This window comes from Amphiprion ocellaris, chromosome 9, assembly GCF_022539595.1.
Source record: "Amphiprion ocellaris isolate individual 3 ecotype Okinawa chromosome 9, ASM2253959v1, whole genome shotgun sequence".
NCBI classification, from domain to species: domain Eukaryota; kingdom Metazoa; phylum Chordata; class Actinopteri; family Pomacentridae; genus Amphiprion; species Amphiprion ocellaris.
This window is the reverse complement of record NC_072774.1, coordinates 11,438,069-11,456,486: the sequence shown is the minus strand read 5'-3', so window position 1 is coordinate 11,456,486 and position 18,418 is coordinate 11,438,069. Positions and strand designations below refer to the sequence as shown.

The 18,418-nt window shown below is 40.2% G+C and overlaps 1 protein-coding gene across 1 annotated transcript; it reads left to right on the top strand.

Moving 5' to 3' along the window:
• The first annotated feature begins 7,042 nt into the window (after nucleotides 1-7,042).
• aste1a (asteroid homolog 1a) lies at nucleotides 7,043-18,058 on the top strand. The gene is made up of 8 exons (XM_023269837.3): nucleotides 7,043-7,202; nucleotides 8,329-8,393; nucleotides 8,478-8,706; nucleotides 12,621-13,423; nucleotides 14,363-14,677; nucleotides 14,818-15,022; nucleotides 16,099-16,237; nucleotides 16,982-18,058. Exons 3-8 carry the CDS (start codon nucleotides 8,580-8,582, stop codon nucleotides 17,346-17,348), a joined length of 1,956 nt encoding a protein of 651 aa, XP_023125605.2. The 5' UTR covers nucleotides 7,043-7,202; nucleotides 8,329-8,393; nucleotides 8,478-8,579; the 3' UTR covers nucleotides 17,349-18,058.
• Nucleotides 18,059-18,418: the final 360 nt, after the last annotated feature.

Sequence of the window (18,418 nt, the reverse complement as noted above, 5' to 3'; positions counted from 1 at the left end):
GACTTCTACTATCCGCAGCCTGAAGACAGAAAAAGAGCTCAAGTCGCAGTTATGTAACATAAAGGCAGAATTATGAAATAGTACATCATGACTTAGACTTTTTTTTTAACCATTTAAGATTAATTAATAGGCATAAAAAAACATATCTCGAGTATAAGTCTGTAAGTAAAAATGCTCATTAAGTCAAAAATTACGAGTTAGAATTTACAGACAAAATATAACTGAAAGTAAAAGTGAGAGACTAGAACTGTACATTTTGAAATTTTACCATTCATTGTTGATTTATATCAAATATCTTACGCTTTAATTTCATAAATTCAATTCATAATGGATGAAATATATAATTTCTTACACAAAACTGCTCATCAAATGAAAACTATGATGTTGTAAGTTCACATTATTGGCTATTAAATGTTTATGTAATGTCAAAATAATTAAATAGACAGTCACCATTAGGACTTTTTACCATTTATTAACTCATAGTCAAAGATTTAACATATTAATCTCATAAACCTGACGTAAAAAGGATGGATGTTTTTAAATGAAAATGTTCATTAAGTCAAAATTATGAATAAAAAAAACTTACAGTCTAATTTATACAAGAGAAAGCAAAAACTGAGAAAATCTGTCATAATTTTGACTTTTTACCTTTTAATATTGATTCATAAGTAAAAACTGAACATTCAACATCATAAAGATGATTTAACATGGAAGAAAAATTAGTCATTGAATGAAAAATGCTTACTGAGTGTGATAATTTTGATTCACAATCAGAAATGTTACATTTTATTCTCATACATTTGATTTAAAATGGATTTTTTTATAATCTTCATTAGTTCAACGGTTCAAAAGCAATGTCTGATTTTCATTGGTTAATTTTCATAGAATTTTTATTAATTATTACTTTTGTCAGATTCAAATTATTTCTGTGACCATTGTGGGTTTTTCTTTCATTAACTGAGGGGTACCAACAATTTTGTCCACGTGTATTGTGAAAATTGAGATCGTAAGTCATTGTTTAGACTTTTTAGCACTTATTTTTGCTAAATAAAACTGTCAGCATATCATATGATAATACTAACAATATGGTCTTCAGTAAATAATTTGGTGTTTTTACATTTTATTTGAATTTCATGTCTTAATTTGGGTCTGAGGTTGGATTTAGTTGCCCTTTTTTAGTCTCTTAATGTTGACTTATTTTTAAAAAACTTTGTTCTCTTATAATTTTTCTTGATAATAATAAATTTTCTCCAAATGTCAGTTTAATGAACAGATCTGAGTCATTTGATCATCTCCTGACTTTACTTGTTCAACCTGTATGTTTACTTTGGTTCATTTTAGCTGCACACACAATAAAGATCTTTGTGGATTACTTAAACACTGGGTGATTCATATTTAAATAGGCTGAGCTGTGAATATTTCAGCTCCTGTTGTTGGTCAGATAAACTGGTTTCTGCTCTCAGTTAAACCGAATTTACAGCTGAAACTGTGCAGATAAAGTATTCACTGCTGCTGTTTCTTGTTTCTGCTCAGAGCTCCTTTTAATTTCATTTTTCTTTCACAGCTACAGCCATGAACATAAGTTTCATTTAAATATTATCTGTGTCAAACACGTATTTTTAGGCCCCAATTTGTCCTTTTTCAGTATTAGTTTAAAGCACAAGGTAACAATTAAAAATATAATTGTTACGTTAGTGTTGTCTGGCTTAACGTTATATGGGAGACACAGACAACACCAGTGTACTGCCTAACGTGTTGTTTTAATGCCAGCCTTCTGGTGCAACAACCATGTGTTCGTGTGGGAACATTAGATATCACACACATAATAGTTCCACTTTATCCAACACCTCCCCTCTTAAGTCAAAACCTTCCACACATTTCATTATAAACATGGCTGTAAACATTTTCTTTCTTTTAACCATTTGTACAAGAATACAACACACCCATAACAATAACCTGGACTGTTTCTTTCTTTACCTTAACACACTTATCTTGTTTTTTTTTTTTTTGTTTTTTTTTTAGCAGACCTTTTGTTTTCTTATAGAATACAGTAGCAAACATCTATTAATAAACAGTAACCTTACAGGTCTAAACATTTATGTTTAGACCTGTAAGGTCCTGAAGCTGACACATAAGGTGTGCCTGTAGTGTCCTGTTTGTTACTACTGAGTGTGACTGATGTACTGCTTGTTTGTGTATCATGTAGTACTTGGTTCAATAGTAACTTGTGTTTCAACAGGTGCTTGACATAAAGGCCTCACGTGTGCAATTTCGTCTGACATGTCCCTCATCTGTGTGAATGACATACAATCTAGGTGTAGTTGCTTTTTCTACAACAGTCCCTTCTTTATTCTCTCTCAAAATCCACACATTTTGACCCGGTTGCAGGGGTGTAAGTGGACGGGCCCTGTGGCAACGGTTGAATTGATGTTGCTGGTTTTCTTTCGACAGTCTCCGTTTGGTTCTGAGGTCTTTAACATTTGGCCACCGTGGGAGTAAGGTGACAGGGTGCTGTGGCGGTGTAGTTTGCAACTGTCTGCCCATCAGGAGTTGTGCAGAGGAACAGCCGCACTCGAGAGGTGTAGCACGGTATGCGAGTAGTGCTTTTGTTTTCTCACCTCCACCTTTCCACAATCCTTTTACTGTAGCCATAGCTCGCTCAGCTTCTCCCTTTGCCTGTGGGTACCGTACTCTGCTGCAAAGTCCTTCAACAGTTCACTGCTGTACTGCGGTCCGTTGTTCGACACGACTATCTCTGGTATCCCATGGCGACTGAATGTCTCTTTAATGGCTGCTGTTGCCATAGCTACAGATGGCACCTTCAGCTTCGCCATCGTCTCTTTTTCCCAGAAGAATAGGTCAGTGCCTACCCTCTGCCAGGGGCGCTGAGGTACTGGTGTTGTCATCAGCGGTTCTTTGTGCTCAGCCCTGTGCTGTGAACATGTGTTACAGTTCTCCACATATTGGCTGATCTGTATTGATAGTCCTGGCCACCAGACAGATTGGCGGGCTCTCTCTCTGCATTTAACTATGCCTTGGTGACCACTGTGGAGCAGGTCTAGAATTTCCTGTCTCACGCTTTGGGAAATAACCAGTAGCTCTCCAACCATAGTGATGTTTTCCTTCTCAGGCCAGTATAATCCTATCTCTGGAGTTAACGCATGTTTCTCGGGCCACCCTGACTCGCAGTACTGGATGAGTTTAGCGCAGACGGGGTCAGTGTGTTGTCTCTGCTGGATTTTAGTCTTCGCGCTGTAGCTGGTAGACATTGAATCACAGAGTCCACAAACACCTTGACCTCTGACTCGTTGTCCAGCTCATCCTGTGTCAGCGTGTTTTACTGGCGCTCTTGAGAGTGTGTCTGCTGTTATTAAGCTTTTACCCGGAACACGTACAATGTCGAATGTGAACTTCATTAGTCTAAGGCGAAACCTCAGTACTCTGGGTCGTCCAATGCTTTTGTGCTTAGCAAAGGGACGAGAGGCTTGTGGTCTGTTTCCAACTTGAACCTCAGTCCATGAATGTAGGGTGCTAGTCGTTCACATGCCCATGTGACTGCCAAAGCCTCTTCCTCTATTTGAGCATAGTGTTTCTCTGCTTCTGTTAAGCTTCTTCAGATGAACACTCTTGGCCTCCATGTTCCATCCAGTTGGGCCTGTGTGAGGACAGCACCGAGCCCGTATGATGAGGCGTCGGCTGCCACACACGTCTCTGCTGTTAGTGAGTAGGGTGCGAGAACACGTTGTGAGCTCAGTTCAGTTTTCAGTTTCTGAAAAGCATCTTTCTGCGTGTGTATGATGCGAGATGAGGGAGAAACTTTCCTAAGTAGCTGGCCATGCCCATAACTCTCCTCACGCCTTCTGTATCTGTCGGCTCAGGCATCTCCACGATTGCTCTGACTTTGTTCAGATCTGAAGACACGCCTTCAGCTGTGACACAGTGTCCCACAAACGGTATTTTATCTTTTGAGAACTCACATTTCTCGTTCAGTGTCAGTCCTTCCCTCCTGAGGGTCTGTAGCACTTTGTGTAGCCTCTCGTTGTGCTGCTGCACGTCTTCTCCAAACACGACGACGTCATCAGCATGGCAAACTACTCCCTCACACGCCTCCAGCATCTGGGACATGCGATGCTGAAAGTGTTCTGGAGCAGATGAGATCCCAAATGGTAGGCGGTTAAATGCATATCTGCCAAAAGGGGTGAAGAACGTCGTGAGAAGCTGGCTTTCCTCAGCCAGCGGAATCTGCCAAAACCCGGATGTGGCATCCAGTTTTGTGAATACCTTTGCTCCGGATAGCATGGCGAGTGTGTGGTCTACAGCCGGAAGGATGTGTCTCTCTTTCCTCATCCACTTGTTCAGGTGGGTCATGTCCACACACAGTCTTATTTCCCCCGGCCGTGCCTTTGGTGCCACAACCAGTCCAGCGCACCATGGTGTGGGTTGTGTCACTCTGGATATCACTCCCATTCGCTCCATACGCTCCAGTTCCACTTTAACTTTGTTCCGTAGGGGCAGGGGCACTCTGCGTGGAGTTGACAGGGCATATGGGATGGCTCCTGGTTCCAGCTCGATTTTGTAGGGCTCCTTTAACTTCCCCAGTCCAGAAAACACTGTTGGGTACTGAGCTTTAAAGTCTTCTGACCGTTCTTGCACTGCATTGACATGTTTTATGAGCTCCAGTGCTTTATTTGCAGGAAGACCCAGCAATGGCTTGTGCAGTTCATTAACAACATATACATCTTGTATAGTTGTCTTCTGATTGAAGGTTAGTTTACCTTTAAAGCACCCTCTGACATCCAGTTTCTGTTTGCCTGGACCATACAGCACTTTGCCTGGCGGTTGCAGTGTCCCATGTTTCTGTAGGGAGTAAATGCTGCTTGGGATTGCTGTAACACTTGCTCCGGTGTCCAACTTGAAGAGTGTTTTGTCCTGATTTAGGTGAACTATGTCACTCCACTGTTCCTCCACCATGCAGTCCATTTTACCCAGAAATGCAAAATCCTCTTCATCTGTACTCCGGCTGTGAAGCTCTGTAATGTTGTGGACCCCCTCCCCAGCCGATCTGCATTTCTTAGCAAAGTGTCCTGTCTTGTGACATCGCCTGCATTCTGCAACTCGCACTGGGCACTCAGTTCTAGAGGTGTTTCTTTAACTGCCCACATCTGCTGCACTCACTTGTCTTGGTGTCTATTTTGTCTTTAAATGTCTTAAATGGCTTTGCGAACTTTTTCTGGATTGTCTCTATTTGTCCTTGTTGATTTTCAGCTCCACTTAGGGCTGGCTGTTGTCTTTTTATTGTCTCACTTTTGTCATAGCTTTTTCCAAAGTTAAGTCTGCATCCAGCTGTAGGCTCTCTGATAACTTCGCATCTTTTTTGCCCACAGCTATGTGATCCCTTATGAGCTCATCTCTCAATGTACCAAACTCACTGTATTCGTCTAGCATGTGCACTAGTGTTATGAAGGACTCCACACTCTCCCCAGGATCTTGGCACCTCCGGTTGAAGCGCGCTCTTTCGAATATGACGTTCCTCTTGGTCACACAATGCGCCGTGAAAGCCGCTGTTACCGCATCATACGACTTCTTCTGAGCATCGTCCAGCGGCAGGACGTTTAAAATGTCCTCTGCAATGTCACCGAAACTCTTGAGACTGCTTATCTAGTCCCGAGTCCCACGCTATTCTGTAGTGCTCAAACCGCTTCAGCCATCTTGGCCACTCGGAAACTTTTGCAAAGGCGAATCTGCCTGGCGCCGCTAGCTGAGGCACAGCAGCTCCGTCGTCTCCATTCTGCCTTCGGGCCGCGTCCTCCTGACTCATTTTTGTCGGTTTTCTTCTGACACCATGTTACGTTAGCGTTATCTGGCTTAACGTTACATGGGAGACACAGACGACACCAGTGTAGTGTATAACGTGTGGTTTCAATGCCAGCCTTCCGGTGCAACAACTATATGTGTTCATGTGGGAACATTAGATATCACACACATAATAGTCCCGCTTTATCCAACAATAATATTTAATTTAGATTTTTTTTCTTGTATGGTTTGTACATTTTATAAATATATTTTGATTTTTAAAATACGTTTTGACATATTCAATTTAATTAATAATTTAATTTTGATTTATTTTTTTTAGGACATTTTTAGACATGTTCACAATTTTTATTAATTAACTTTTGATATTTCTGTCATATTTTTAGAGATTGTTCTGACATTTCATGCATTTTCTTGCAATTTTTTGGCTTTCGATTAATATATTTTGGCCATCGTGTTAGATAAGAGACTTTATTGTCATTGTGCAGGAGTACAACGAAATTTGTCTGGAAGAACACGACATTTAGCAGCAGTGCAAATAAGAATAAAAATAGATAAAAAAAATACTCATAAAAAATAAAAATAATCAACATACTATATACAAAGTAAAGTGGTCCGTGTTGATAAAGTGGTCAAGTGTTGCAGGAGTAGAGTTCTTACTGCACAGATGAGCCGGTAGGGGGGAATGTTTTGAAATTCTATTAATATTATTACCATTAATAACTTTGGGCCATTTTAAGACATTTAGTTAATTTTCAAGAATTGTATACACACGCGCGCGCGCACGCAAACACATATGAATAGTAACATGAAAACATCTTCCTATAAAGATATAAAACCCAGCCCCATGCTCAGGGGTGTACCTACCATTAGGCAAACATAGGCAATTGCCTAGGGCCCCGAGATTTCCAGGGGCCCCCAAACGTCTCATAAAATCTGAATAATAAACGCTTCTTTGATTTGAAACAAATACTTTTTTCTTGTCTTAATTTGTGCGCTTGAAAATACATTAAAATGGTTGGTCTATCACTGTCATGATCGTTCTCCCCCCTCATTTCTCACACAATGGACTATTCCACGTTACTGCGCATGTGCAGGCTTAATTCAGGAAGACGGCAGCAAAACAAACTTGTTGGCGCGGTTTTGAGAGGTGAGCGGTGAGCAAGATGAAGTGGAGTTATCCCAGTGGAGCAGAGAAGAGGAGAAGGCGAGAGGAAAAACAACAGTTTTTATCAAAACTACCAAAGGTATCAACCTTTTTTACGGTGGTGCCAAATACAGGAGGACGACAGACAGAGCCAGATGCTGCTGTCAGTAGCAGCTCAGCTGTCAGTGTCAGCCCAGGAGGAGAGAAAGTGGAAAGTGACGCAAGGGATGCTTTTCACGAAGTTGTGAGTACTACATCGGTCGTGATGGTAAACTAAAACTACTACATTTATCCAAATCTCAGCATCGCTCTTAGACTACTTCTCACTCTTCCAGTCACAGTGGCTTCAGGTGAGAGAAGTTTTTTAAAACTAAAAATAATTAAAACCTACCTGAGGTCAACTATGTCCCAGGATAGGCTGTCAGCACTTGCAGTTCTTTCCATTGAGCAGGAAGTCAGAAACTCAGTGGATATGGACCTACTCATTTCAAGGTTTGCTGAGGCAAAGGCTCGAAAAGTCAAATTTTAGTGTGATAATTTTAATAAAATTGAGGAAGAAAAAAATCACAAAGAAAAATGGAAGTGAAAAAAGGGAGAATAGAAAACATCACAAAGAAAAGAGAAGAGAAGAAAATATCACAGAAAAAAGGGAGACAAACCATTACAAAGAAAAGGGAGCAATAGGAAGAAAGGAGAGAAGAAACCACCACAAAGAAAAGGGGAAATAAGGAAACATCACAAAGAAAACAGGGAGACAAAACCATCACAAAGAAAAGGGAAGAGAGAGAAAGATTCAGGGAGAGAAGAAAACACAACAAACAAAGAGGAAGAGAACAAAGAACAGAAAAAAGGAGAGAAAGAAAGATGGAGAGAATAAAACGATAAAAAGGAGGGAGAGAAGAAAACATCATAAAGAAAACAGGGAGAGAAAATCATCAGAGAAAAAGGGAGAGGAAAAAAGAGGGAGAGAAGAAACATCACAAAGAAATGGGAAGAGAAGAAAATATCACAAAGGAAAAAGGGGGACAAAACCATCAAAGAGAATAAGGGAGAAATAGAAATAAAGGAAAGAAAAAACCATCACAAAGAAAAGGGAAGAGAGAGAAAGAAAGAGGGAGAAAAGAAAACACAAAAAAGAAAGAGGAAGAGAACATTACAAAGAAAAAAGAGAGAAAGAAATAGGGAGAGAAGAAAACATGACCAAAAAAAAGGGAGAGAAGAAAACATCACAAAGACATGAGGGACTGAAAGAAAATAGAAAAGGGAGAAAGAAAGACAAAAGGTAAATTTGATTTTTTTTAAAAATATACTGTTGAAATTTTTGTTCTCATAATTGACCTTGTTATATTTTGTGGTGTCTTCTTTTATAGTAACACAGCGTGCAGGGAACTCCAGGCTGAACCTGCTCCTGCTGCCACACTGAAGACATGTTGAGGTGAGAATAAAACTTTAGACAGTGCAGTACCAGAATGTCGAGGGCCCCAATGACTGGGTTTGCCTTGGGCCCCCAAATGACTAGGTACGCCCCTGCCCATTGCTGTGATGTCACGAAAACGAAACTTAATCAAAAGGAGACGGAACGCTGGAGGAGCCGCTGCGCAGTCTGTAAACTCACACCAAGATGGGAGTTCAAGGTCTGGACGTCTTCTTAGACGACCACCGGAGGATCTACCGGGACATCGAGTTCAGGATGAGCCAGCTGGTGGTGGACGGATCCAACCTGATCCCACTGTTGTACTACAACTCAGGTGAGACACTGCACGCAGGGAATTACTCCGCCAAGGAACGGCGGACTTATGTGACGATCGGCGTACGTTTGTCTGTGAATAGTTCGGTAAAGTTGGAAAGATATTCACAGATTCGAAATTCCGGCATCAATAACTCAAGAGATATACGTTGTCAAAACATAAACGAGGCCTCTTTCGAATCGTTGTAAGCTAGACAATGTGCTACAAGGCCAGTTTTATCAAAACTCGCTGTCTTTCAAGCTGTAGAAATTACATTGTGTCTATGAGCGGCTGGCTGTCCAACGACTGAACAGGGACCGTCTGCAAATAGCAAAACCGCTGCAACAGCCAAGACAGGGACACGAAACAAATATTCAATTACTCAACTTTTATATACTGTAGTGTCACCAAATTTACTGCAGCAATTGATTGGCTCCTACTGGTCATTCTACAACTCTTGCTTTGATATTATATAAAAATCCGAATTTTAAGGAATTTTTAGTACTAATAAAATTCAAAAACTTCACTCTTTTGTACTGTAGTGTCACCAAAATCACTGCAGCCATCAACTGGCTGCTACTGGTCATACTACAACTCTTGGTTTGATATTAAATATTTGTTCATAATTTTAAAGACTTTTTTATTTGTAATAAAATTCAATAACCTCACTCTTATGCACTGTAGTGTCACCAAAAATAACTGCAGTCTCCAACTGTCTCCTGCTCGTCATACTGCAACCCTTGGTTTGATATTAAATAAAAAAACATAATTTTAAGGAATTTTTATTCATAATACATTTCAATAACTTCACTCTTATGTACTGTAGTGTCACCAAAATCACTGGAGCCATCAGTTGGCTCCTGCTGGTCATACTACAACTCTTGGTTTGATATAAAAGAAAAAATCTGAATTTTAAGGAATTTTTATTAGCAATAAAATTCAATAACTTCACTCTAATACACTGTAGTGTCGCCAAAATCATTGGAGCCATCAATTTGCTGCTGCTGATCATACTACAACTCGTGGTTTGACGTTAAATATGTTTTTCATAATTTCAAGGATTTTTAAAAATTATTTTATCATTTTTACTATTATTTTATTAATAAAATTCAATAACTTCACTCTTATGTATTGTAGGAAAATTACACTCTGTCTAACCATCAATTGGCTCCTGTTGATCGTACTACAACTCTTGATTTGATATTTAACTATTTTTCATGATTTTAAGGATTTAGTTGTTATATAGCTCAAATATTTTTTGTTGTAACAGCTAAAAGTGCTCATCCATTTTTTGCTAGATTGTGGAACATTAATAACCAAAAGTAACTGATTTTTATTTTATTTGGGTTGTTTCTTGCCATGTGAAGTTGTGCACACTAGTGTGCGTGCTTGTGTGTGAAGTTGAAGGATTAATGAGTAAATTAGCTTTGATGGCTCTTTTCTTGATGTATGTGGTACTATATTTTTAGATCCATAGTGCACCTGTTTGTCCAAATACATGATACTAAATCGTAATGTAACTTGGAATCCTCACCAAAGACAAGATCAGATAACACCAGTATACCAGACTAAACTGTTTAGACTCCTCAGGTACTGACGATTGGGAAGAAAGACCTTCTGACAAGACTGCAGCGTTAATTGATTCGTTTATACCATAATGTTAAACCGCTACTAATATTTTCCAAGTTAAGGACTGTACAGACAATACTTGGAAGAAAAAACCTGAAGGTATGATCAATAGGACCCCTTTGATGGTTGGATGGAGTTTATTTTTTCTACAGTGTATGAGAGTGAAATTATTGAATTTTACTGCAAATAAAAATTGCTTAAAATTCATATTTTTTATTTAGTATCAAACCAAGAGTTGTAGTATTACCAGCAAGAGCCAATTGATGGCTCCAGTGATTTTGGTGACACTACAGTACATAAAAGTGAAATTATTGAATTTTATGATAAATAAAAATTCCTTAAAATTATGAAAAAATGTTTTTATATCAAACCAAGAGTTGTAGTATGACCAGCAGGAGACAATTGATGGCTCCAGTGAATTTGGAGACACTACAGTACAAAAGAGTGAAGTTATTGAATTTTAATGCAAATAAAAATTGCTTAAAATTCAGATTTTGTATTTAATATCAAACCAAGAGCTGTAGTATTACCATTAGGAGCCAATTAATGGCTGCAGTAAATTTGGTGACACTGCAGTTGATAAAAGTTGAGTAATTGAATATTTGTTTCGTGTCTCTTCGCTGCGGTTTTGCTATTTGCAGACGGTCCCTGTTCGCTCGTCGCACAGCCAGCCGCTCATAGACACCAATGTAATTTCTACAGCTTGAAAGACAGCGAATTTTGATAAAACTGGCCTTGTAGCACATTGTCTAGCTTACAACGATTCGAAAGAGGCCTCGTTTATGTTTTGACAACTTATATCTCATGAGTCATTGATGCCGGAAGTCCGAATCTGTGAATATCTTTCCAACTTTACCAATCTATTTGTCTGTGAAACGTAATCCTACTACAAAATGACTGATTTATCAGTTGGAAATCATACAAGGAACAAATGATTAAACTGTGCGGTGTTTCTGAGTCCCATCAATACCTGCCGCTGGCTACATATTTAGGTCACATATGTAGCAAACCCCAGCCAGACAATGGTGAAGTTCCCGATGTTTCACAAAGCCTTTACTTACGTTCAGCCGTCAGCCAGAAACATCCTTTGCTAGACAGCAACAGCTTGGAACCTTTTTCTTTCATCTTTATGTGAATTTTGGGTTATTGGGTTGCCGCAGCGACAGGCACCAGTGACGTTTTGGCTGCAACTCCTAACAGCTGCTTCTGCAATGGAGGCTTTGAACGTGGCCCACTCCAATTACATGTCCCCAAACTCCCCTTGGGCAATGATGAGTGGGGTCTGCAGCTATTACTTAAATTAGTCTGAACTTAATTACAAAGATCTCTAGTCGCAGTGTAACTACATCTAGTCACAATAAGGTTGCTGATCTGTAATATTTATTCCAGACAGTCCAACTCACCAGTTTAAGGTCAAAATAACCAGCCTGTTGGGTGCTCTGGTGAGGGATGTCAGGACTGCATTGTAAGTGTCTGATAAGTCAGATTTTCAGCTGTTGTTCTGACTGGTCAGAAAGACATTATAGATATGTCAAATAAAAATTCTGACTGGTTGCATTGTAACTACCACTAGCCGCCACAATGTTGGTGATATTCCAGATAATCAAACTCAGCTGTTAAATGATAAAATAGAATAGGGTGAGAAGCTCGGACATCCAGAGGGAGCTCAGAGTAGAGACACTCCTCCTTCGCCACAAAAGGAGCCAGTTGAGGTGGTTCAGACATCTGATTTGGATGCCTCCTGGGAGGCTTCCTTTGAAGGAAACCAGAGGGTAGACCCAGAAACTGCTGGAGGGATTATATCTCGTCTGGCCTGGGAATGCCTGGGGATCCTCCAGGAAGAACTGGATGGATGGATGGATGGGTAATTAAACTCAGCTGTTAAATGTTAAAATGGAAAACCATATTGTTGAACTGTCTGGTAAAGGATGTCAGAACTGCATTATAAGTGTCTGATAGGTGCAACGATTATTCTGACTAGTCCAAACTAATACATACATGTCTGTAACTGTAGTTTTGAGTGGTAATAAGGATGTTACAGATATGTAGAAAATAAATTTCACACAACTTCACAGTGACGTTGTAGCAATCTGAAATTTTCAAACTTTAGCCCACTTTGCTTCAGGACTTCACCCAATTGTCCAAACATCTGATCTGCACCTTTGTAAACTCGCTGATGTTCAAACCTGGTGTTGATTATGGACTCTCGATGACCACCACATAAGCTCAGTAATAAATGGTGAGGAAGGATGTCTATGACACAAATATGAGTTTGTTCATTGAGTGTCCTTCGGTTTGTTGGTCAGGTCTGGACCAGACTCACGGTGGGGAGTATGCTGCCTTTGAGGCCCTGATTGAAAGGTTCATAGCAGCACTCACAACCTGTGAGGTTACTCCATACGTGGTTTTGGATGGAGGCTCAGATCTCATCCACAAGAAGCTTGAAATCGTGACAAAGAGAGCTGAGGACCAGATCAAGAAGGCCCATCAAGCAGCAGTGGAAGGCAGGAAAAAGAATATCCTGCCACCGCTGGCCAAGCAAGTGTTCAAACAGACGCTGGCCCGGCTGAAGGTTCCAATGGCCCAGTGCTACGGAGACGCTGACCGGGAGATAGCCGCTCTGGCCTCTGAGTGGAACTGCCCGGTGCTTTCTGGCGACAGCGACTTCTACATCTTTGACCTCCCAGCGGGGCTGCTGCCCTTCTGTTACTTCCAGTGGAAGAATGTGAAGGAGGACGGCTCGCAGAGCTTCATCACCTGTAAGACGTACCACATCTCCAGGTTCAGCACCGTCTTCAAGATCCAGCAGCAACTCCTGCCCACCTTCGCTGTCCTTGGCGGGAATGATTACGTGAATCTGCAGAGGATCCGCTGGACTCAGTTCGCCCCATCAGAAAGCAAAACGCCCAGTCACCTGGAGGGGCTGCTGTGCTGGCTGAAGGGCTTCCAACAGCCTCAGGAGGCCCTGGAGGCAGCGCTGGTGCTGATGGAAGAACTTAGCAAGAACAGCAAGACAGAGCTGCTGCAGAACCTGTCTGTGGGGATGGAGGAATACCAGCTGCCCTCCAGCTCCCTGAAGGGGTTCTTCCACAACGGGGTGACCCCAGAGGTAATGAAAGCCTTTAAAGCTGTTTGTGGCAAAATTTTCTCATATTTAATCTTTTGAACTTAAAACAGTTTCTGGGCTAATTTGTTCACTACAACATAAACTCCAGTACATCTATTAAAACAGCACAACCAGAAGGAGAGATAACTCAGAAATGTCTTCCATCCAGTGTGAGTTAGAAAGGCACAATTCATACAAAACCGGAATTATTTATAGGATTGAAAAATCTGGAATCAACATTTCCAACATTTTATCACAGGTGTTACCAACACTGGATAAAATGGAGTCTTCACGTATTATATATATTAAACTATTAACATTTTTACAGCCTCTACAAACTTTTTAACGCCGCTTGACACATTAACGGTAGAAAGAAGTTTCACCATGCTGAATGTATCTTCCTGACAACTTGTGCCTCTGTATGCTGTTTTTGATCAATGTTGCATTTATTTTATTAATCCAGTATGTTTTTGTCTCTGAATTTCTGTCATGTCACTAAAGCTGATTCATGCATGGCTTTATGGTGGCGCTGAGAAATGCAGAATTTTTTGTTTTTTTACAGAATCTGGTCAAGAAAAAAGTGACTTTTTGGCAAAATTTGAAATGTGATTTTGTTTAAATTTTAAGACTTTTGAAGACTAAATTTTAAGATTTGTTTAATTTTGGAACTGAAAGTCACACATGATGCTTTCAAACAACATACTTCGGATTGTTGAAAATTCAACAGTTCTCTGATGGAATTTTGGCAGTTTTTAAAGATTACATTCCTTTTTAAATCTACAGGCAGGTTTGGGGGCTCAAAGGGTTAAACTTTTAATTAATCTGTACGTTAATGAATGTGAATAATTTGAAAACAAACAATTACACCCAGCGTACAGTGGAGAAAAAGTGCTATAGAGAGTCTGTAATACCCCGGACTTATTGTTTGCTGGTCTCCTGGAGGTGGTGGGTCCAATCCATCAGGTCCCGGATCGGATTCGTCTGCAACTGATGCAGGCCCGACTGACCCCAGATGTCCTGGATGTGTTACTGCTGAAAAGGATGAGCCTCAGCATCACCGTGGGACATAAAAACCAGCCCAGTGTCAACCTGACCTCCAGGCCGCTCCGCCAGGTGATGTACGGGCTGCTGCTGGGTGAACAGAGGCCAGTGCCCGTGGAGGAGAGGGACCGAGAGGAGCTAAAGCTGACGTTCATTCCAGTAAAACCGACCTTCAGCAGGGTCGCTCAGGAACTCAAACTCAGCTCACTGCATGAGGTGAGGACACTTATGTCCCTACTGAATTCATCATTACTATTAGTGTTTCTGCCTTTAAACATCTCTCAGTGGAGTAAATGAAGTTTCCTTTCATGTACTGACCTTCTTCCACATTACTTCCTGCTGTATTGTGGCCCTAGGCAAAGCTGTCCGAACGTCTCCAGGTCCTGCTGGAGGCCCTGGGGGTGACCGAGGCCACTCTGAATGACCTGCCGCCTCAGCTGCGCCTCCCGGTGGCCGTCACCTGCTACTGGCTACGGAGAGCTCAGCCTCCTCCGGACCTGAAGCTGGTGAAGACGCTGCTGCTGGGAATGAGCAACGAGGACGCGTTGAGAGCCAGAGCAGGTTACAAACACTAATACAGACAGGCCACATTACTTCAGTTCATCATCAACAGCTCTGGCATCTGTTACTAGATCCTCTCATGTGATTATCAGCTGACCAAAGCATGAGTTTTAATGCAGTTTTCAATGAATTGCCCACTCAGTAGTTTTTCCATGCTCCCATGTCTTCTTTTTGCATCTTCTAAGCTCTACTTAGAACCTTCTTAAGATCCAACAGTGTAAAAATGCAATTTCTTGCAACTTTTCAACTGGTATTGATTTTAATCAGGCGTGTATCAGTCAAAATATCAGCAGGGACAGAAACCTGACACATGAATATCAGCAAAGTTCATCTATTTTACAAAATAGCACTGTATTACCATGGTTGGGCTGCATTAGCTATGCTTGGCTGTTAGCTGAGTTTTGTTATATTGGCTAAACTTGATAATACAAGCTATGTTTGGTTGTAATAGCAAATTTTGGCTATTTTAGCAAAACAATGTAGTATTATCGAGGTTGGGCTGCATTAGCAAAGCTTGGCCATTGGGATAGTTTCATTATACTGGCTAAATTTGATTATACTAGCTAAGTTTAGTTATATTAACTAAGTTTGGTTGTATTAACTAAATCTTGCTATCCTGAATTAGTTTGGCTATATTAAGAATGTTTGGCAATAAAGCTAAATTTGACTGTTAGCTACGTTTGGCTACGGTAGCAAAGTTTGGCTTTGTTAACTAAATTTAGCTATTTGGTTGTAGATACACATAGATTTATCATAGTAATACACATGTATGAATGTACATACAATCAAATAATTCAGAGACTTTGTCTATTAAACTCAAACGTTTGGTCGCCATCCCTGCCCATGCCAGAAAAGCCCTTCAACAACAGAAATGTACAGACTTTGGTAGTTTTATTTAATCAGAAAACTTTTATCAGCTTTAATGTGTTTTAACATTTTCTGAGTTTTCTTGGGTAAAGCTGATGTGTCGTTGTTTTTCCTGAAGTTTGTGTTTAGTCTCATAGGGCAGCAGCCACCAGGTGGTTGACAGCGTTACACAGTTATGAAGGAGGTGTGTGTCTGTTTGTGTGTTGAAGATTTGCAGGCTGAACATCCAAATGGTAAACCAAACCTGGATGTGGCTCACGCCTTCAGCCAGTGGCAGGTCTGCCTGAAGGACAGCATCCAGCTGAACCAGCTGCTTGGCTTCCCTTTGCCTGAGCCAGACGTTGCACGGTGAGACTTTGCGTCGTTCTGTATGTTCCATCTAGCCACAAACAAGACATTTAACACATTTCAGAATCAGAATCAAGATGTCGGCTCAATGGCTTCCTAAATAGGAAACAGGATACATGTTGATGCTTCAATACAGCCGCAATACTGGTTGAAATATCTTAATTGTCACACATGTTAAGTACAATAAATTGCTGCTGCTGGTTTTGACATTTCTTTCATCAAGTCTCTGAGCAGTTTCTGCACAGCACATGGTCTCAATATTTTTTTTCATCTCACAGTGAGCTAATTTTTGACTGCAACATAAAATCAACATAGAATCTAGAGAACTCGGAAATGTTAAAAAAAAAAAAAAAACAGACATTGTCCAACATTTTTTTCAAGTGTCCACAGGTATTACCAACACAGGAAAAAATGATGGAGGCTCCACATGCTATAGACATAACATTCTGCAGAGAAGACATTTCTGAGTTCTCTCTCCTTCTAGCCATGGTTGTGCTGTTTCCATAGAGGTGCAGGACTTTAAATAGCAGAGAAAAAGGAGACAGGAGCAAAAAAAAAAAAAAACCCAGAAACTGCTGCAGGAGTTCAGAGAGTCAAAGTTAATGAAACATCAGAGGTTTGGAATGAGAAAGGAAACATGACAGAACATTCACTGAGCTGCAATAAATTGTCTGGAGGAACAAAAACATTTTCATGCTCCTGCTGGACTGAAAATCTCCATGTTGTCCTCATGATGTTGTTCAGGTTGTATCAGGGGACACTGGTCCACCAGCTGGTTCCCAGGTTGACTACAGGAGGAAGAGTGAAGGCCTTCCTAGGGAGCGGCCAGTCCAGCGTGAAGCAGTACCACGCTATGCTGTCTATCATCCAACAGTTTCATGCCCGGGAGGAGTCCACGCCCTCAGAGACCCGGCAGAGAGCGGCAGCACGGCGGCATCCTCTCAACGACCTCATGGCCAACGAGGAAGATAGCAGTGCAGTGCGAGTACACGAGGAGCTGGTCAACCAAGTGTCGGTGAGAACTCGCTACAGAACCAAGGAGAGGAGAAACAGGAGCAACAACCCAGAGCTGGTCCGGAAGGAGGAGTGCCAAGGCCAAGACTTCCTCTGATGAACAGCTCAGCACTGACTGCTCTTTACTCAGCTGGATGACATCAGAAATCCTGTCAGGCCACTCCAGGTTTCATCTTTCTGCTACTGAATTTATTCCTTTACATACATTTTTCATAGGGGTGACAAGATGGGATCACAGGAAGTCTTGAGATGGTACAACAAAACCAAAACCCAAAACTGAATTTCACTCATTTTCCTATGCTGTTGTTGTATAGAGGATAAATTAGAGTTTACGTGAAAGTACTTCACAGAAGTAAATGCAAATTATTCTGTACAATGAGTACTTCTACTGTTGATGCTCAGACCTTTGTACTTTCAGTTATTGCTGTAAAATTAATCTATACATTTAGGCAAATTTTGATTTGTATTTTTCAGATTTTTTTTCTCCAATTTTGTAATCCAGTAAAATATTAACATTACAAAAACAAACATAACATTTAAAATTTAGTTTTCACATTTTACAAATTTTGACAAATATACCCTTTTTATTTAATAGATTAATTGAATGTGCAAAGCAGTAATCAAAGCATAGGGTGGCTATTTTGAAGAATCAAAAATACAAAACATGTTTTGACTTATTTCACACTTTGCGTTTACTACATAATTCCATATGTGTTCATTCATAGTTCTGACGTCTTCAGGGAGAATCTACAATGTAAATAGTCATGAAAATAAAGAAAAAACATTAAATGAAAAGGTGTGTCCAAACTTTTGACTGGTAGTGTATGTTTTAGATTAGACAGTTAGTGACAATTGGCAGAAAAACAGAGTTGATGTGTGTTTGTTAAATGAGTGGCATCTTGTATATATGTAGAACAATGTTGAATATATTGTGTCTTCAGTGTACAGTATAATATGTATTTGGTAATTTATCAAAATACAGTTTTTATCATTCTAAATATTATTATTATCTAGCTGTCTTTCTCATTATCTATATATATATATATATATATATATATATATATATATATATATATATATATATATAATATTAGTAATTTCAGTGTTCTTACTCAAAAAATATCTTTCATTAAATATTAAAAAGACAATTATTAGCTGGCTGTACCA

Excerpts from the sequence above, each read along its gene's own strand:
- aste1a (XM_023269837.3), top strand. The coding sequence starts at position 8,580 with ATGGGAGTTCAAGGTCTGGACGTCTTCTTAGACGACCACCGGAGGATC. Across the intron at positions 13,424-14,362 it reads ACAACGGGGTGACCCCAGAG|GTGGTGGGTCCAATCCATCA; the intron begins GTAATGAAAGCC and ends GGTCTCCTGGAG. Across the intron at positions 15,023-16,098 it reads CGCGTTGAGAGCCAGAGCAG|ATTTGCAGGCTGAACATCCA; the intron begins GTTACAAACACT and ends TGTGTGTTGAAG.